Source organism: Ceratotherium simum, chromosome 6, assembly GCF_057802395.1.
Source record: "Ceratotherium simum simum isolate JZ-2026a chromosome 6, ASM5780239v1, whole genome shotgun sequence".
Lineage (NCBI taxonomy): Eukaryota > Metazoa > Chordata > Mammalia > Perissodactyla > Rhinocerotidae > Ceratotherium > Ceratotherium simum.
In genome coordinates this window covers 36,040,704-36,062,525 of record NC_141905.1, presented here as the reverse complement: position 1 = coordinate 36,062,525, position 21,822 = coordinate 36,040,704, and the positions used below count along the sequence as shown (strand labels likewise).

The 21,822-nt window shown below is 37.0% G+C and overlaps 1 protein-coding gene across 9 annotated transcripts in view; it reads left to right on the top strand.

The window, feature by feature from the left end:
- Positions 1 to 21,822, top strand: part of LOC147916840 (uncharacterized) — a 181,599-nt gene that overhangs the window by 97,726 nt on the left and 62,051 nt on the right. For 6 of the 9 annotated variants that reach the window (XR_015552472.1, XR_015552470.1, XR_015552473.1 and 3 more), the window contains 2 exons: positions 12,228 to 12,458; positions 18,125 to 20,155. The exons of 1 other annotated variant lie outside the window; for it this stretch is intronic. Coding sequence is in view for 1 of the 8 variants with exons in the window: in XM_087432145.1 (XP_087288271.1) it covers positions 12,228 to 12,391 (164 nt within the window). In the remaining 7 variants the exon portion in view is untranslated. Of the gene's footprint in view, positions 1 to 9,507; positions 9,590 to 12,227; positions 14,805 to 18,124; positions 20,156 to 21,822 lie in introns of those variants that run through there. 2 more of the 9 variants (XR_015552474.1, XM_087432145.1) reach the window with 2 other exon arrangements.

The following is a 21,822-nucleotide window of genomic DNA, read 5'->3' as shown; positions in this document are numbered from 1 at the left end:
ACAAATCAAAACATCATCATAATAGGCTTGCAAGAGCAATGGCTTTTTAGGTTAAATACCGGATATGCTATTCTCTAGCTGTGTGATCTAGCACATTTTAGTTAATCTCTCAGTCTCAATTTCTTTAGGTACAAAATAGGAATAATAATGCATTATGTATAGGATTGTTTATGAGGATTAATTGATAATCAGATGAATTAAAGTTCCTGGTATATAGTATACATTCAATATTAATGCTCTCCTGATTGCCATCCTCCTTCCTCCTTTGTTACTTTGTAGAGAGACAAATGAAAATGGACATAATCTCAGATATTCTGTAATTTTTTTCCAATGCAAAACTAGTGCTTCTTGAAATACTCATTTTACTGAAAGTGGAGGGATGGAAAAAGATACTCCATGCGAATGGCAGTGAAACGAAAGCTGGGGTAGCAGTACTCATATGAGACAAAATAGACTTTAAAACAAAAACCATAAAGAGAGACAAAGAAGGGCATTACATAATGATCAAGGGAACAATCCAACGAGAGAATATAACACTTGTAAATATCTATGCACCCAATGTAGGTGCACCTAAACATATAAAGCAATTATTAACAGATATAAAAAGAGAAATAGACAGTTACACAATAATAGTAGGGGACTTTACCACTCCACTTACACCAATGGATAGATCATCCAAACAGAAGATCAATAAGGAAACACTGGCCTTAAATGACACACTAGAACAGATGGACCTAGTAGATATATACAGAGCATTCCATCCAAAAACTGAAGAATACACGTTCTTTTCAAAAGCACATGGAACATTCTCCAGGATTGATCACATATTAGGCCACAAAACAAGTCTCCATAAATTTAAGAAGATTGAAATAATACCAAGCATCTTTTCTGACCACAATGGTATGAAACTAAAAATCAACTATAGGAAGAAAATCAGAAAAGCCACAAATACGTGGAGATTAAACAAAATGCTACTGAACAACGACTGGGTCAATGAAGAAATCAAAGAAGAAATCAAAAAATACCTGGAGACAAATGAAAATGAAAATACGACATGCCAGAATTTATGGGATACAGCAAAAGCGGTTCTAAGAAGGAAGTTTATAGCAATACAGGCCAATCTCAACAAATAAGAAAAATCTCAAATAAACAATCTAAAAATGCACCTAAAGGAACTGGGAAAAGAGGAACAAACAAAGCCCAAAATCAGTAGAAGAAGGGAAATAATAAAAATCAGAGTAGAAATAAATGAAATAGAGACTAAAAAAACAATAGAAAAAATTAATAAAACCAAGAGCTGGTTCTTTGAAAAGATCAACAAAATTGACAAACCTTTAGCTAGACTCACCAAGAAAAAAAGAGAGAAGGCACAAATAAGTAAAATCAGAAATGAAAGAGGAGAGGTTACAACAGACACCTTAGAAATACAAAAGATTATCAGAGAATACTGTGAAAGCTATATGCCAACCAATTCGACAATCTGGAAGAAATGGATTAATTCTTAGAATCATACAACCTTACACAACTGGATCAAGAAGAAGTAGAGAATTTGAATAGACCAATCACCAGTAAGGAGATTGAAAAGGTAATCAAACACCTCCCCAAAAATAAAAGTCCAGGACCAGACAGCTTCCCTGGTGAATTCTACCAAACATTCAAAGAAGACTTGATACCTATCCTTCTCAAACTCTTCCAAAAAATTGAGGAGGGGGGAAGCTCCCTAACTCATTCTACGAAGCTGACATTACCCTGATACCAAAACCAGACAAGGACAACACAAAAAAAGAAAATTACAGGCCAATATCACTGATGAACATCGATGCAAAAATCCTCAACAAAATACTAGCAAATCACATACAACAATACATTAAAAAGATTATACAACATGATCAAGTGGGATTTATTCCAGGTATGCAGGGATGGTTCAACATTTGCAAATCAATCAACGTAATACACCACATTAATAAAATGAAGAATAAAAATCACATGATCATCTCAATAGATGCAGAGAAAGCATTTGACAAGATACAACATCCATTTATGATAAAAACTCTGAATAAAATGGGTATAGAAGGAAAGTACCTCAACATATTAAAGGCCATATATGACAAACCCACAGCTAATATCATCCTCAATGGTGAAAAACTGAAAGCTATCCCTCTAAGAACAGGAACCCAACAAGGATGCCCACTGTCACCACTCCTATTTAACCTAGTACTGGAAGTCCTAGCCAGAGAAATCAGGCAAGAAAAAGAAATAAAAGGGATCCAAATTGGAAAGGAAGAAGTGAAACTGTCACTATTTGCAGATGACATGATTTTATATATAGAAAACCCTAAAGAATCCACCAGAAAACTTTTAGAAGTAATAAACGAATATGGTAAAGTTGCAGGATACAAAATCAACATACAAAAATCAGTTGCATTTCTATACACTAACAATGAAGTAGCAGAAAGAGAAATTAAGAATACAATCCCATTTACAATTGCAACAAAAAGAATAAAATACCTAGGAATAAACTTAACCAAAGAGGTGAAAGATCTGTACACCGAAAACTATAAAACATTGCTGAAAGAAATTGAAGAAGACACAAAGAAATGGAAAGATATTCTGTGATCTTGGATTGGAAGAATTAACATAGTTAAGATGTCCATACTTCCTAAAGCCATCTATAGATTCAATGCAATCCCTTTCAAAGTTCCACCAACATTTTTCACAGAAATAGAACAAAGAATCCTAAGATTTATATGGAAAAACAAAAGATCCCGAATAGGTAAGGAATCCTGAGAAAAAAGAACAAAGCTGGAGGTATCACACTCCCTGATTTCAAAATATACTACAAAGCTATAGTAACCAAAACAGCATGGTACTGGCACAAAAACAGACACAGAGATCAATGGAATAGAATCGAAAGCCCAGAAATAAACCCACACATTTATAGACAGCTAATCTCTGAACGAGCCAAGAACATGCAACGGAGAAAGGAAAGTCTCTTCAACAAATGGTGTTGGGAAAACTGGATAGCCACATGCAAAAGAATGAAAGTAGACCCTTACCTTACACCATACACAAAATTAAACTCCAAATGGATTAAAGACTTGAATGTAAGACCTGAAACTATGAAACTTCTAGAAGAAAACATAGGCAGTACGCTCTTCGACATTGGTCTTAGCAACATACTTTCAAACACCATGGCTGACCGGGCAAGAGAAACAATAGAAAAAATAAACAAATGGGAATACATCAAACTAAAAAGCTTCTGCACAGCAAAGGAAACCATCAACAAAACGAAGACAACCTAAAAATTGGGAGAAGATATTTGCAAACCATACATCTGATAAGGGGTTAATCTCCAAAATATATAAAGAACTGATGCATCTCAACAACAAAAAAACTACCAACCCAATTAAAAAATGGACAAAAGACCTGAACAGACATTTCTCCAAAGAAGATATACAGATGGCCAACAGACACATGAAAAGATGTTCAAAATCATTAACTATCAGGGAAATGCAAATCAAAACTACAATGAGATATCACCTCACGCCCGTCAGAATGGCTATAATTAACAAGACAGGAAACAACATGTGTTGGAGATGATGTGGAGAGAAGGGAACTCTCATACACTGCTGGTGGGAGTGCAAACTGGTGCAGCCACTATGGAAAACAGTATGGAGATTCCTCAAAAAATCAAGGATAGAACTACCATATGATCCAGCTATTCCGCTGTTGGGTATTTATCCAAAGAACTTGAAAACACCAATACTTAAAGATACATGCACCCCTGTGTTCATTGCAGCATTATTCACAATATCCAAGACTTGGAAGCAACCTAAGTGCCCATCAAGGGACGAATGGATGAAGAAGATGTGGTATATATACACAATGGAATACTACTCAGCCATAAGAAACGATGAAATCCAGCCATTTGTGACAACATGGATGGACATTGAGGGTATTATGCAAAGTGAAATAAGTCAGAGAGAGAAGATCAAATAATGTATGATTTCCTTCATTAAGTAGTAGATAATAACAACAATAAACAAACACATAGAGACAGAGATTGGATTGGTAGTTACCAGAGGGGAAGGGAGAGGGAGGGGGGCGAAAGGGATAATTAGGCACATGTGTGTGGTGATGGGTTATAATTAGTATTTGGGTGGTGAACATGATGTAATCTATGCAGAAATAGAAGTATAATGATGTACACCTGAAATTTATACAATGTCATAAACCAATGTTACTGCAATAAACAAAAAATTATAAAAAAAAATACTCATTTTAGAAGAAGAAAGTACTGGCATTGACACTGTATAGCAGTATATATTGGAGACATTATTTTGTAATAAATCTTGTAGTTTCCTCCTGAATAAGCATGGTGACTTAAAGTATTAAGGCATATAAGCCCTAAAGAAACAATTTCATCCTGCTGACTGCCTAGACTGAACAAATAATAAATGAAAAAAATAAACTAATTTGTGATCATGAAATAAGCATTTATATTCAGGAAAGGGATTCTAGAATTATGAACAAGTAAACACATATTTCATTGGGTCTTTTATTCAAGGTCTAGTCCATGACTATAAAATAAGACATTATTATTAACAAATACTAGATCACAATTTACTGATAACAATAGTTATCGAAGGGGATAACTGAGATGTATGCCATAGAACAGGCACTCGAGAAATGTTATTTTTTTATTTATGTATTTCACTCCAGTTATCATTTACACAAGCAGATTTCATCTTATGAACTTGTTAAACATTTTTATTAATGGTAGTTATTTTCACAGCCTTGTGGTTGAAATATAGTATCTAAGTTATGCCTGATTTAGTGCGAAAAAAATCAGTGAACTATCTTGTTTAAAACAAAATATTCTCTAAAGGGATTAGGATTAAATTCTCACTTCTAAAAGTAATATTTTTGTGGGGAGGTGTAGTTAGATGGCTTGAGGACTATCTAACAAGTAGAAAGGAGCTCCTAGGAGCTGTACAAAATGGAATGCTTTTATAGGCAGAGGGGGGAAGGGATAAGGAAAGAACAGATTACCTTATCTTCCTTTGGAGGATGGAAAGAGTCTATGTGCAGATTGCCTCTTTGGTGCTGACCAGAAAGTTCTAGACTGGCCAGTTAAGACTACATTCCTGGGGAAGGTTGCAACTGCAATTAGCTTAGGTGTTAAGCCTTGGTTTGGTGATATGGGCTTAGCAAAACAACTCTGTTTGGGGCCTGTTATGTCTTTTGAACAAAGGTAACTACATGAAGAAAGTTGAGGAAATGAGAATGTTTAGAGAATATTTAAAAACTATTAATAGATATGTTTGGGTAACAATTAGGTATATGTAAACTGTTGTAGGAATTATTGCAACCGGGATGGGGCAGATCCAAAGGAACCGTAAAGGTTAGGTTCGAGTAGAGTTTGGGGAGGCGCTGTATGTCTGTGCACAGCACTGAGACATAATCAGAGCAGTGCTTCAGGAAAATTCTCCTGCAAGGAGAGTGTGGGAGTGAATTGGAAAGGGGAAATAGTGAGGGGGAAGAGACAAGATAGCAGGTTATTTTAATAGTGAAATGCAAGATAATGAGGGCTGGAACCTGGGTGATGATTGCAGGAAGGGAAAGGAAAAGATGTTGGAGAGAGAAGTTTCTAAGCATTTGCTATTGTGTTCTTTGCTTAATGCAAATTGAATACATTTTGAGGATACTTAGCATGGATATTACCAGCCATTTTCTTTCCGAGTGCTGCTAAAACCAGTAAGTGCAATATAATAGCACTGCTAAAATAAAACTGTTTTTCCTTTAATAATGCTGAGCTCTCATTATACAAAATAAGCCAATGTAGAGTCACAATTCCAATAGTTTAGAATGACCTGCTGAAGGTATTTTCTTTTTTTTTTTTTAACATTCCAAAAGCTGTTTTGATAGAGTTAGTATTTTTTTCTTTTAAATTCTCTGTAGTGTTTTTTAGATATAAATAATAAATAAATTGTTTGCAGCTGATGTTTCACTGGATCTGTTTTCCTGTCTAATGACTGCCTGAGGATTTCAGGCATGTGGTGATTTAAATTGTTTATTAAGAGGGTTAACATCATTGAATGTTTTTCTGTTTGTTTTGATAATAACACTTATCAAATGATTGATTAGAGAAACACAGTCTTTTTAGAGAAGGAAGGTAGCATGACATTGTGGCAAGAGGACTGGAGGCAGAGTCAAGAGTGTCCTGTTTTAGGCCAAGTCTGCCCCGATTGAGCCTTAGGTGAGGCACTGAACTGCCAGGCCCTCAGGGTCTGTACTTCTAAAGCTACTTCTTCTATGAGTTCAGAAGCACAACTGTTGCTATTATTGCCACAGAACTCCCACAGAACTATCACTACTGTAACCTGCTGCTACTCTTACTATTACTACTAGTGACATGTCTTTCCCCCCTTTTCTTTGGTGGCCAGATACTCTCTTCTGAGGGGCTTTATGTGCATTACTTTCAACCTCCATGTCAACCCCAAGATAGGCAGAATTATTTCTATTTTATGGAGGAGGAGACTGAGATGCAGGGGGATTAAATAACTTGCTCAAGGAAAGTGGTGATTTTGGACGTTCAACCCAGATCTGTCCACACGGCCTCTGTGAGGCTATAAGAGAAGCAGACTGGACCTGATCTGCTACTGAAGTGCCAAGAGGATTTAAAACCTTCCGACTTCCAAAGCGGAAGAACTGAAGCCCTATTTCCTTTTTATATTGCTGGTGGAGAAAAACAGCCTCATCTTCATCGTCTCTGGGCTGTGGTTACTAGTTTTTATACCAGGGCTTTGGAACTTTTTGATCAAATTCTGCACATTTACATTTCTTATTTCTAGCCACACTTAAAGATGGACATGAAAATTTGGGCCTTCAAAAATACGACTAAATCACACAAATTCTGAACTTAACTCCTTCCTCTAGTACTATTTTAACACAAGTGGTCTCTTAATTTGTATGAGTACCAGGCTAGATTGTATATTTCCTGAAAGTAGGCATCATGTTTTTCTTGATTCCTACTTTACCCTTCAATAAATATTTGCTGAAAAAATAACTGAACGAATGACAGGACATAAACTCCTGAACAGGTCATTTTATTAAAACATTTTGTTAAACCTACATGATTTTACTGTCAAACTGTTGTTCCCCAAGCTGGAAGTGAAATGTATTCAAATTTGTTATGACTCTTTTATGGAAATGCACTTAAAATAGTGTTAGGCAAATTTATATTGCACACAATTGACAAGAAAATGTAGCTTCTGATTCTTCAAGTTTTAAATACCTAAACACATCTGTAGATGTAGCTGTGGGGACGTTTTTATGAGATACGGAAATTTATGCAGTAAAATTAAACATTCTTTTAAAGAAGTGTTTTCTGTGTATAAGAATAGCTGTAATTTCATAACTTGGGTGACATTTGAATAACTACCTTTGAAAAGTAAAATAAACAACTTTTCAAAGATTAAGGACCAAAATTTGAGTGAGAAAATTCAGACAATCCTCTAAGATTATTTATTTTCTCTTGTTTATTATCCTGATTTTCCTGCTCTCTCTTTTTATACCTGATTCATTAAAATTAACTCTTCAGTTACAATTCATTGATAAGTTATTTATTTTTCCAGTTTAGAGTATAATTGCAAGTCATTCTCGGGGTAATCCAAGTTACTGCTTTAATAAATGTATTCTACACTCAGCGAATCATGAAGCCCGGGTACCAATGAGGATATCTCTGAACTTACAATGACATAAAAAATCAAGGCAATTATTCAGATACTTAGGGCTATAGGAAACCCTAAGCATTTTTGTAGGAATAGTTGATTTTTTAAAAATCTCTCTTTGCTGGATTTCCAAGTAGTTTGGTACTTACTCAGGTAATTTCAGGTAAAATAATGCTATTTCAGATATGGCAGATAAAATATTTTCTCAATAAAAGTCTATTCAATAAATGAGGCATGTGAGTCTGCTTTGAAACTTTCAATCTTCAAGGCGTCTTCCGTTGTCTTAAGGTGCAGCTTCTTTGGCAAAACAAGCCTAAGTAGACTAATTTTTCTTCTGATACTGGTTTAGCTGAGATCATGGATGGGATGCTGTTCACTCAAAGCTGCCCCTGTTCCTTTGTGAAAAGCCATGAGCAGCCCTCCAGGAGGACACAGGGTAGCACTATTCTCCAAGGGGGAAGAGTACTGACTTGACTGCTCTGCCCTTGTCATGTCTGCTTTTTTCTGTCCTTTGCCACATAATGTTAGCTGCTCGCTTTAGCTGCTTGCCTCTTTGATGGCTAACAACATCTATATGAAAGGTGACTTTTTTCTCACAAAAGCAGGCGCACCAGGCTCTTCTGTGCCTCTCAGCTGGATTCCCTGAGGAACTATAGTATACTGGACTAGTGACAGTCATTTGAACTTCTAAAAAATTCTTTTTCTAAGGAGACTAGATTGATCCTCCTGATGTGTACATAAGCACAACCAATCATGACATCCTGGCTGGTCTCTTATTTTTGTTCTCTGAACCACCCACCCATGTTTTGCATTTAATTTCAGACAGTGAAGGATCTAGTAGCTTCTCAGAGGCAGATTGGTTGAAAGACCATGAACAGAGAGTAGAAGTAACACTTGGAAATCAAATTTGTGGGGATGTTGGAAGAGGGAGGATGTATGTGGGGTACAATCTCACTTCTTTTTAGGCTAGTTAATTAAAATATACTGTGATGGTTTCAGTATATTTTGGCTGACTTGCCTAAAAGGTCTGAATCTCTAATTCATCATCTATTTCCTTAATTTAAAATCCTGGACACAATCAATGAATAAAACATTCCCTTTACCTTTCCTATTTATATCTCATACCAGATCTATTATCCATTTCTTTTTTTTTAATCGAGGTAACCTTGGTTTATAACATTATATGAATTTCAGGTGTATATCATTATATTTCAATTTCTGTGTAGACTACATCATGTTCACCACCCAAAGACTAATTACCATCCATCAGCATACACATGTGCCCAGTCACCCCTTTCACCCTCCTCCCTTCCCCCTTCCCCTCTGGTAACCACCAATCTAATCTCCGTATCTACGTATTTGTTTGTTGTTGTTTTTATCTTCTATTTATGAGTTAGATCATATGGTATTTGACTTTCTCCATCTGACTTATTTCACTTAGCATAATACCCTCAAGGTCCATCCATAGTTTTACAAATGGCAAGATTTCATCCTTTTCTATAGCTAAGTAGTATTCCATTGTGTATCGTCCATTTTTTACATTATTTCCTACAAGGCCACTGTGCTGGTTGTCTTCCATTTGCCCTTCAGATCCACAATCCAACTTTCTCAACTTTGCTATATATGACCATCTCCCCCTCATAGGAGTCTGACTTCCATGGACTTCCTCAATACCTCTCTGGCTTCTAGATGGGTTTGACAATGGGGAGCACAGGCATGACAGTTTGGAGGAGAGCAAGTCAGTTATTTTTTTCTTTGTCTCTCTCTCTCATAGACCAAGATTTGGATGTGACTGGCTTCCTCTACAGAAGGTTACAGCTTCTGTCAGCCAGTTGTCGATATACAGATTTCTCCAGGTACTACTAACTACCAACTGTTGAGTTGAAAGAGGTGAAACTTGAGGAGAAAAATTCAGTATTAGCTGTGCCACGTGTAGGCTTCTCATGGTGTCATAGGTCTAGGCCAATTTTAGGGGATAATTGCATTCTCGAATCCTCATTACTAGGTCCAGACTAGCCTGAGAAAGAGAGGGCCACTTTACCATCAGGACAAATTAAGCAGGGGACTATAAACTACTCTGCAGAAAGGGATGACAGAGAACAGTCCTGGCCAGAATCACCCCTGCTCTTGGCCGCAGTGATTGGTTAAAGATGGGTTCATATTGCAGTGTGCCGATATGAGGCCACCCTGGACCTATTTTTCCACCACTATCAAACAAGTTTACTCTTGCCATTTGGGTTGTGTATTCATTTCCTGGGGCTGCCATAACAAATTACTACAAACTTGGTGGCTTAAAACAGCAGAAATTTATTCTCTCAGTTCTGGAGGCTAAGAAATCCAAATCAATTTGTTAGCAGGGCCATGCTCCCTCTGACGGCTCTAGGGAAGAATCCTTCCTTACTTCTTCCTAGCTTTTGGTGGCTTCCAGAAATCCTTGGCATCCTTTGGCTTCTAGCTGCATCATTCCAGTCTCTATCCCTGTCTTCATATGACCTTCTTGTCTAGGTATCTCTGTGTTTCCTTTCCTCTTCCTATAAGGACACCAGTCATTGTATTTAGGGCCCACTATAATCTAGTATGACCTCATCTTAACAATTACATCTTCAAAGATCCTATTTCCAAATAAGTCACATTCTGAGGTTTCAGGTGGATATAAATTATTTGAAGACACCCTTCAACCTAGTAGAGGTTACTACCCACATGAGAACCTGAGCAAGGAGAGAGAGACAGAACTTTGATAACATTGTTTGTGCATCTGAATCAAGGTCTACCAGATATAACCAATTCATTGCATTAGCCAATATATTGCCTTTTTTCCTTGGGCAATTTTGAGTTAGGCTTTCATCACATATATCTTTATGCCTGCGATATAATTTCTAATCCAGTTAATAAAGCTTTGCCAATGAAGAGTATGTTTGGAATGGAATATCTTTTGTTATCGCTGGGACCATGGATTGTGCCATGGTGAGGCGTGTAAAAGACCTGTAGTGGTGAAAGGAATGGGAAGATTAGTGGGCTGGAGCAGTTAAGAGAGGGCCTTATAATGGGTCATAGCATAGGATGGTGGTGCTCCATGACCAGAATAATGGTTCAGTTGGGGCCTAGGATTCAGTATTTTCTTAAACCTTCCCAAGTGATTCTAATGTGTAAGCAGGATTTAGAATCTGGAAAATAAAAAATTTTCATGCTGAAAATTCTTAACTTTGCCGCATAAACCTGATGCTATCAAAAGAGATGCTGTGAAAGAGTAACGACTATGTTCCATTCACGGTGTTAAATATATTATATACATTATCTTATTTAATTCTTACAGCACTAAGATGATTTATTATTCCTATTTTATAGATGAGACTGCTGAAGCTCAGACTCAGAAAAGTTAAATAACTGGAAGTCATATAGCTAAAAAGTGGCAGAGTTGAGAACATATGCCTTCTTGACAACAGGCCTTAGGTAGTAATCATTGTGCTACAGGTTTATTAAAATGATAAAATTGGTATTTTATAAAGGTGAATGTGCTGGTGATATGCAGGATAAATTAAAGGTGGATGACACTTTGCAGTAAGACTAGTGAATTGGTATTTTTGTCATTATGCTTTTGGTCTCCAAGCAATGAATCAAATCACTGAACTGTTGATCTGATCTGTGGCTCAGCAATCAGTCAAGAAAAGCAAAAAAGACTTAGTATTATTGAATAAGATATGTAGATAGCTTCTATGTGTGCATATTCTGCGATGGGGGTGTGGCCCCTGTGGGAAGTAATCTAGCTCAGATGTTCTGTGTAAAATTGTGGCATGCAGGTCATTTTTATATAAAAATATGTATATATACATAATGATAAAAAATCAATCATTGTAGCAAAGAATCTCAGATGGCAAATTTATTATGTTGGTTACTACTTCTCAAGGTTATTTAGGCAAGCATTCTTTCATACTATAATCTTTAGTAAATTAAAGTTTATTTGCAATTTACAAATGTATTTGAGTTTCTTGCATTTTTATTTTTTTCTTTCCATCACTTATACTTGGTTGTGCTAATACCTTTAATGCCCTAAAAATAACTATTAATTATTTTTTCATGTTGTGGTTATATGCCTGGGTTTAGCTTTTAGGGGGAAATCTTGATTCAGTGGAGGTCTCAAGACAAGCAACTTTTTTTAACTCATTTTTTTTCTGAGCATATATATCATATTCTTGGTTAATGCTGTTAGTTTGGGTAATAGAATTAATTAAAAGCTCATTTGCATATTTTACATATATTTTAATCAAATATTTTAACTGCTCTATTGCAAATATGTACTGATGTGAAAAATTAAATTATATTTACAGTTCTCTTGCCGAATGTTTGGTGCATTAACGTGCAAAAAAAAAGAAGAAAAAACAAACAGGAGAACATGAACACCAAAAAAATCACTACATAATGCTTAAACACAGAGGGCAAGTGACCCAAGAGAAAATGCCACTTCTTAATTGCATTTCTTTCTCTCTTTTTCTACAGCCAGCCAGTCCTCTCCCTTCCCTGAGACTCCACATAAAGCATTTTTATTAGAGACAGTGATATTCAGTCAACATAATGATGCTATCAGTTTGGCCAAATACCAAAATCAATGCCCTGGCTATTTGTCCAGCATCTGTGCTGCTGAAGACAGGGCTTTCTCTTGACTCCATAAATTAAAGATCAAGTAGCACACAAGGAAGGCTAGAGAAGCTGATTCCCAAAGAAGCAACGGTAGGTTTTTTTTCCTCTCTCCTGTTGTAGTAGTGAAAGATTTCTGAAGAATCATCACTCATTTCCTTTGTGCCACTGGAGGGTCAGGTTCATTCAGAGCAGTTGCTCCAATGACCATGTGTGGGCATCTGGTAATAAATAAGTGGCCAATCCAGTCTTAATACCTCTGACATTGTGTCTTGGTATCTTTTAGGGAGTACTATCCAGGGGATCAATGCTACTTCTTTTTCATTTTAGCTTCTTCCATGGCAATGTTCTTAGTGGATGTAATCCATGCTGTACACCACATGACATCACAGTTTTATGAACATTTGTTGATTTTATGCCAGGAGCTTATTTTGTGTTATTTAATTTAATCTTTATTTTAACCACAGGTATTAATTTACATATTATTTTTGAGTTGAGATAGTGGAAGCTCAGAGCACTAAGTCAGTTGGGCAAGGTAACCCAGCTAGTAAGTAGAGAAGTGGGAGTCAAATCAAGGTCTTTTTGGCTCCAAACCTGTGGTTTTCCCATTGCACTGCAGTGCACCTGATACATTGGTGCTGTCCATTTGTTCTATATCTTGATACAAATTATGCTTATAGTTTTCAGTGCTTAACTAATGAATGAGGGAACACATATGCTGCATCTTGGAGATAATTGCTTGGGAATGATAGCCTAATGTTTTGTTCCTACAATTCCAGAGCCACCATGAAGTTGAAGGATAAATTTACTATTTGGAAAATTCCTAGCTATTCTCCCTCACTTTTTCTTTAGTTTGAAAATCCTGGGAATAAATCTATTAAACTTTGGGTTCCTTGTTGGCAGAAAATGAATTTTATTTATTATTACCTTCAGAGTCTAGCAGGTGACAGGAGGATTGAAGGAGTTCAACAAGTATTTGTAAGTGGATAAATGAATAACTCAGGATTACTGGGCCTCTTGGCTTTATCATACCTACGCTGGTTCACTCTGACTGTGAAGACCTGGCCTAATTATTGTGAAGGTGGAGAAGAAGGAAGTTATAGCATAAGGATTATCCTAAACCATGTTGTGTCCCATGGACCAACTCAGGTGAAACAGTAGTGGCTTCCTAGAGAGTTTCTTGAGGAGGATTCTGGATCTACACCATGTTTTTAGAGAAAGACTACAATGATTGATTAGTAAATTCTGCTACAATGGAATCCTGTTAATTGCAGGTATTAATTTATCATCTCCGCTTTACATCTGTGGACAGTATAAGACAATGGATAGGACTTGGATATTTAAAAAATTCTGTAGATGCATCTCTGGTAATTTTGCAGCATATGAATTACTATGATACATTTTACTGTTCTGAACAATGAAATTAATAATGCCAGAGGAATATATTCAGTATCAACATTTCTGTCTGGTGGCAAAATAAAGTCCAGAACAGTCTGTTCATTGCCCTGGCTCCTTTTAGTCCTTTAATTATGTTGAATCTGCTTCTAGACCTTTTTCAGTCCCTGAGTGATTAAGGCTGTTGAGAAATAATGCATCATTAGTATGCTATGGTTAGCTCACTTGATGTGCTTCTTGAAAGATCCAGGGAAGAGCAGCTCCTAAGCAGATTGGCTTTAATTATTAGAGGGAAAGGCACACTAGTGCCAAGGTGTTCCTGTTGGCACCGACATTGATTTTTTTACAAAATTATAATTTGCATCCTTAATTTTGGGTCTTTTATTCAGTTCAACACTTGGCAATGCCCCTGCTATTTACACATATTCTCTTTGGGAAATCCTATATTCATCGTCATCCTACACCTGTTTCTCAACTTTCTCTTCTCCCTTGGTATTTTCCTGCTATTGCACAATAAATCCAATCTGAGTTCTGTCCATCCTTGGAAACCACCTGCCTTTTAGAAGCCAGATCTTCTCTCTGTGCTACAGTGTAGAAGTGTAAAATGTAGCAAAGGAAAATGCTTCTCTCTCGCATCCCTTACAAAGTATTGGTACAAATGCCATTTGTTCATATTTTAATTTCAAGCTGAACTAAACAACAGAAGGAGGGAAGGAAGTTTACAGAAGGAAGAAAAATTTCCTCTCATCTACTGATTTCATCTAAACAGAGAACAAAAAGAAATGAATTGTATAAAAGAAATTAAAGAAAAATTAGAATTGCTAAGACCTGAAACAACCATCAAACTCAAGTAAAACTTTCCTATATTGAATGACTATAGCAGTAAAATCAAAACATTACAATTACCCAACTACAAGAATATTTTCATTAATTACTATCATATTTAATTCCTCCATTCTTATGTATTTATTTCAAGCAGGTTTATTATGGCATAGTCTTGACATGTTTTTGCAAACATACTCCGGGCAGGGAAACAGAGCTAGAGAAAGCAGGGGAGGGGAGGGGAAGGGAGGAAATTTCCTTTTCAACATGCTTTTGCAATGGCTGCATACATATTTTCCTATCAATATCCAAATTTATTGTATAGTGTGAGTCTAAGGACAGCTTGTAACATGGAAGAAAGACTCCATTTGTTACTGTCACACTGAGCAGCCAGACATGGCTAAATTACTTGAAGGTAATCTTACCACCTTTTCCTCAGACACTTTAGCCAGGAAAATATTAATCAAAGTACTTAGAAGGAAAGGCACTATATAAATTGAAGATTAAAAAAAAGTAACATTTTCTTTTTAAAATATGGAGGTGTTATTTTGTTCTTCATGCAAATGTTAATGAGATGTTTTATATTTTATGTGATAAACTCAGCATCTTTTTGTGGTATTTAAGATGACATCTCCATGGAAATTTTAGAAATCTTTAATTATAGGAGCTGAGTTTAGTGCATGCTATGCTGGTAGAACATTGTTTATCGCAGGCATACAAAATATATGTCAGTTGAAAGAATTTCCAAACTAGAAAATAATCCTCAACTCTCATTCTGGCAGGTGAGAGAGTTTGTGTTTTAGCATTTTTCCTCAGTGTTATGTTTAGCCATTTCTAAAGAATTCAGTACTGGGAGTTGGGCAAGAAGTCAAATGTCCTTTCCTTTTTTACAAACAAAGTGATTTTAATCAAAGACATATAAAAAAAGTATCCAAAAAACAAAGAAATGGCAGGAGGAAGTATGTGTGAGGGAGTAAGGTAGAGAGGGTGGATTACAGAGGGAGAAAAAATAAGTCATCAGATACTTCTTTTCCCTAGAATGAACACAGCTTTTCAGTGATTCCATAGGGAGCCCACTGTGAGAAGAGCCAGGCAGTGGGAGGAGGGAGGGTCCTGGGGATTTAACAAGGCTGCCTCTCAGGCTGAGCAGTAGGACTAATTGACCAAGATGTAGCTCACATTTCCACATCCAACGTTTTTTAAAGGTCATTTGGGTGCCAGAAGCAAGCAGAGTAGTCTGCTGCCTAGTCAGGGGAAAAGAGAAGGTTCTGCATTCCTTGGAGAGACTTTAAGAAGAGCTGCTCTTTTTGACCTATTCTTTTGTAAGGCAAAGAGGAAGTAGTTTATGGATCATTGACATATAGCCCCAACTCACTTAGAGCAGCCTCCTTTCACTAATCCAGGAAATTCTAGCTCTTTTAGTAAATTCCAGAGCCACCTCCCATTGATATCATTATTGCAATGTGGATAGGAAACCAGCCTCTTAGGTGCTGCCCTCATTCATTTATTATGCATGCCCTTGAGGTTTGGTTGTTGTTAATTCAACAAGTCTTTGTTGAGGCTCTGCTATGGTCCGAGTCCACAGTGGTGAACGCTCTCCCCTTATGGAACTGAGTCTTCAATATTATTTTCTGTCTCTGGGATCCCTTTTTTATTTCTCTCCTCTGTGCTGCTGGTTCATCCAAGTCAATCATGATCTTCATAAAACTCTCTTCCTCCTTTTCTCAGCCTTTTGCTGATCACGTGTTCTTGCTCTTCTTACGCCTGTTATTTTTCTTTGGGGTTTAATTTATAGGCATGATTGCTATGTTAGTGTGTGTTACTAACTGCATTTCAAGTTTCATGAGACTCAGATTTCTGTCTGCAATTCCCACTGCTTATGCCATCAGCATCTAGATCAGTACTCAGTGTTCAGTGAGCTAACAGAATTGTCTTGTGGACTCCAATACCAACAGTCTTTACTCCTTCAGGGAAGTTCCTCTACATGACCTTGGTCCTTTTCCTCCCATCCTCCTCCCAACCCCAGGTATTTTAAACTTAAACTTTCTTCATTTTCCTTAACACATTTCCCTCGCTCTCTGAAGCCAACTTCTCCTTTTGCTTCATAAAAAATAAAGAATACAAAAGAAGGGAAAAACTTCTCATTTTCAACCCCAACAAACTTGAATTCATCCTCACTTTTTCTAAATCTTTTCTTCAACTTCCAAAGAAGAGATGTCAATCCTCCTGCTCAAGACAAAAATCTGCTACCTGAGATGTTGGTCCCATCCTATCCAGCCTCGTTGAGGAAATTTCTCCATCCATTTTCTCATTGTTCTCATCACCTTCATTATATAATGACTCTTTCCTTTCAATATAGAAATATGCTTATTTCCTCAATCTTAAAAAGTAATCAAACCTTATCAATCCTTTATTCTTTGTAGCCATCTTTTAGAAAGATGCAATCTTCTAGAAAGAAACATCTGCTCCTTTCACTTCTCACCTCCTGTCACTCCCGCTTTCTATCGCGATCTGGTTTCTATCTACACACTCCATGGACTGCTCTCACAAAGGTCAGCCTCCAGTTGCTAAATCCATAAAAGACTTTCCAGTCTTAATTTCTCTATAGTAATTAACCCTGTTAACAGTTCTTTTCTTGAGGCTACTCTTTTTCTTGCTTTCTCTTTTTAACTCCTAACTCTCTGGTCATTTTCTTTTAACCTCATTCTTTTTTGATGTTTGTCTTTTTTCCATTCCATCTCTGTTGATAGTTCTATTTGGGAAACTTTTTCTATACCATATTCTCTCTTGTAATTTCAAATAACAGCCTTTGCTGCTAATTACAATGTCCAAATCTCCAATATGTTCATTCCCCAAACCCCAGACCCATGTAGTCAGTTTCTGCTTTATCATTCCATTTGCATATCTCCAAGCATCTAATGGAGCATGTCTAAAACAAAATCCATTGTTTCCTCCCACAAGGCTGCTTTTCCTGTTTCAGTTAGTGACATTACCTATTTGCCCAAGTCTTTGGTGCCTCAATCTTTCTTTTATACCCTACATCCAATTGATCAAAAAGTTTTAAAGATTCATCTTCATAATAGTTCTAGAATTTGTTTTTTCATTTCCATCCCCTGTGTCATAATTTACCTAAGTCCTCTTTATTAGGAATTACTTACTTAAACAGCCTTCTATATCAGTGGTTCTCAATCTTGGCTATACACTATAATCATTTAGGGAGCTTTTAAAATCCCTGATGCCTTGGCCATACCACAGACCATTACATTAGGATCTATGAGGATGGAGTTCAGGCATTCCAATGTGCAGTAAAGGTGGAGAATCACTGTTCTAAGCAGCCCCTGTGCACAAAATGCTGGTGATGTATGACCTGAATGCTAGTGATGTTGTCAGGATGATGTTGTCAGGTTCTATAAACCTGATCATGCTATCCCCTTTCTTAAGACCATTTAGTGGCTCCCCACAACGTTTAGGTAAAAACTAAATTTCTCAGCATACTGTTAGTGCTCTTTATATCTCATTAAATCATTTATTAATTTTAATAGATATGATTTGCACGTGATAAATCATTCAAAAATTACAAAAGACAATACTTCGGCAAAAAAACCAACAGAACACTTCCCTTCCACCGATTTTTCAACCCCCGGATCCTCACGCCACCTCCACAGGCAACCACTACTCCCAGTATCCTTTGCAGAATATTCAATGTATATATTTTTTTCCTTTTTAAAGTGAGATTGATAGAACACTATAACACTGTTTTCCTTCATGTTATCTTCGCTTAGTGTATCTGGAAAATACATTCATCTCAATATATAGAGAGAGATGGATTATATTTTAAAATACAGTTGTTCCATTATATGCATGTAAAATAATTCATTTAGTGAAAACCTGATTCAACTTGTTTTCAATCTTTTGCTATTGCAAACATGGTGGCAATGCACAGCCTTGCATATGTCATATGTGCATGTGCCAAAAAGATATGTGCATTTTGTATTTTGGTAGGAACTGCCAAATTATCTTCCACTCAGGCTGTGCCTGTCTAGATTTCTACCAGCAGTACCTGTTCCCCACACCCTCTCCAACACAGTGTGATAATCAACTTTTTGATATTCGCCATCATATGTTTATCTCAATATAAATGAGAATGAACATCGTTTGAAGTGTTGAAATGCCACGTGCATTTCTTTCTCTGTGAATGGTCTATCCATTATTTTCCCTGAGCTTTATTCTACTTTGCACATTCCTTAAAAATTAACTAAAATCCTAAAAGAAAAGATTGTTAACTTGATCAGAAAGAGTATGGGGTAGGAGTGGGAGGGAAAATCCGAGTGTCTTTTTTACACAGCTAACAAGGACAGATGGAGAGAAGGGGAAAAAAGGCCTGGCAGGTGTCTGATCACAAGTGGCTTTCTTCTGCTAAGAGCCTTGAACATCACGGGTGCCAGAGAAAGAAGACACTGAGCAAATGCTTTCTTGGTTGAAGAGTGACTCTGACCTATCAAAAGCCACTCTGCAATGAATACCTCCAGGAAGAATACACAGTCCATTTCTTATCTGAATACCAAAGAGACCACAGTTGTTTTCTAAGCCAGATTTTCTCCACCTGGCTATATACTAGCAGAACCAAACTGAAAATTTTAAATAAGGGCGATTTTAGGAAGGTAGTGCTATTGCTTCCATGTTCCCACGTCAAGTCTAGTCCTGGGGAATAATAGCAAAGTAGTTAAATTTATTTTCCTATGAACTTATAATAAAATGTAATTATGTCTGTATTCCATAAAACTAACAATATAGTTATGAAAATAAAGTGCATGATTTGTGAGAAAAGTATTTTTCTTTCTTTTTCTTTCTTTTGTGTGTGTGTGTGTGTGTGAGTAAGATTGGCCCTGAGCTAACATCTGTGCCCATCTTCCTCTGTTTTGTATGTGCGACACTGCCACAGCATGGCTTGACTAGCAGTGCCTTGGTCCGTGCCAGGGATTCAAACCTGCGAACCCTGGGCCACCAAAGCAGAGCACGCGAACTTAATCACTACGCCACTGGGTCAGCCCCAAGAAAAACATGTTTTAAGCTGTCAATAACTTTATATTCTCATATAGAGAAATGATTGCTTAGGGATTTTTTAAAAACAAAATTAGAATGAATTAATATTTTTTCAAATTTCAGTTGCCACCATGTGTGATGATATGCCTTCTCTGTGTGCTAAATCTTTATGAGTAAAGTAAGTGCCAAGGATGGATCTCTCAAATTTGATCACAAATAAAATTTTTTGCTGAAGTTCTTAAAAATGAGAATGAGAAATCTTAGGAGTTAGGGTGAAGTGGGGACTAAAAAGTCATATTTGTTGTGTCAGCCATCTCTTCTGAGAGTGAGATTGTAGAGTTATTCACTGAGTTCTTAGTTGAGATCATTATTTTTTTCTCTTTAGGATTAACTTATTTTTCACTCAATTTAATACTCTCCCTTAAATAACCAGTTCATACTCTTCATGGAAAGAAGCACAGACCAGTAAGCTCATTGTGCTACTGAAATGATCAGAAATTTTCTTCATGAAGTTTGTCTCCATTTTATATAGGGGCATAATAGTTTTTTGTTTGTTTGTTTGTTTTGGTTTTTTTTTTTTGCCTTCTTAAGCCACTTTTTATTTTTGGGAAGACAAAAAATGTGTTCACCATTATCTGTTATTTTATTCTTCTTCTACTTCTTAAATATATGCCTTTCTTGGTTTAGTTCAGTTTTCTTCTCCCTCTATTTTCTTTATTCATGTTGCAGGGTCATAAAATGTACTCATGCTACACCTCAGATGTGCAGAGCAATTGTAGTTCCCTAGACTCCCATCTGCTGGTTAGAGGGAAATTATATTTTAGTTATATTTGCTTTAAAGTTTGGGATGACTGAGAAATGTTAACAGTCTCTAAGGTATTCTAAGAATAAGAAAGAACCTACTCAGTCTCCCGGATGTCTTTGTCCTTTGCCGCTTATTTTATGAGATGAGTTGGGGATGCGCTCATGAGGCCTCCTGGGAGAGGGGATGTGTCTTGGTCACGAGGCGTGCTGTGCCCTGGCCCTTCCTGTCTCCTGTTAATTTTGTGATCATTGACACAACAAGGCTCGCTGGTTGTCACATCGGGCCTCACTGGCCCTGCTGACTCCTCTAAGGTCTGTGACCCCATTTGATTCTGACTAGGTGATATATCCTTTTGTCCAAACTTCATTTTTTCTTTTTTCAGAACATTTGGGAATGGCCCTTGGTTCTTTCTTTGATCTACACAAATTATCACTGAGATGCCCCTTTTCTATGTCTACATGGTTGCCTGAGGTCCAGAAGCTCTGTTACTTTCATTCTGTTTAATGGGCATGGAGATATTTTCTAGGGCTGAGATCTCTCAAGACTGGGGTCCAGCCTTCCCAGACACAACAAATGTCCATAATTCCACATTCCCAACACCTCGCCAGCATGCTGCAAAGAAGAGGGTCTGGGTCTCAGGTCTTCACTATTTGCAGGTCTTGCAGAGCTGTGTTCTCTCCCTAGGTTTGGGGTAATCTACTCCTCTTTCTAGAGAACCCAACCTCAAATACACCTCTTCTCTCTGCACTCGTCATCCAGGACATCTGGCAAAATCTTCTTAATGACTTCTATGCAAAGGGATTCTTTGACATCTCTGTTCTATCAGATCTCTTAAATCTAACTTGGGCAAAATAAAACTCTTCATTAATTCTCCCTCATTTCCAACGTTTTTCTGGATGGCCTGGCTATCTTTCCCACTCCCCACTCAACACTGAACCCTGAATTGCTCTTGCCAAAAAAACAGGAAATTATCTGGGTTTTTTTGCCTTCACTCTTCAACACTGGATCATATGCAGTATATCAGCAAGTATTGTCACCTTTCCCTATAAAATCTAAACCTAATCTACCCATTTCTCCCATCTCTTGTCTCAATGACTCTAATCACCCCCTTTACCCTGACTGGCTCTTCACTAAGTAGCCAAAGTGGCATAAATCAGATCATGTCTCTCCCTTGCTTAAAATCCTTCAGGCCTGTCATATTAGGAGAAAATCCTAACTTTATTACCCTGGCCTACTGGGCCTTCCATGGTCTTGCCCTTGCCTCCTCTTGTGTCTTCATCTTAAGTCACTCTGCCTTTTGCCCATTATGCTTCAAAGGCACTGGACTTCTTTCTGTTCCTCAAACACAGTAGTTCGTTCCTAGCCCAGGAAATTTGCGCTAGTGTTTCCCTC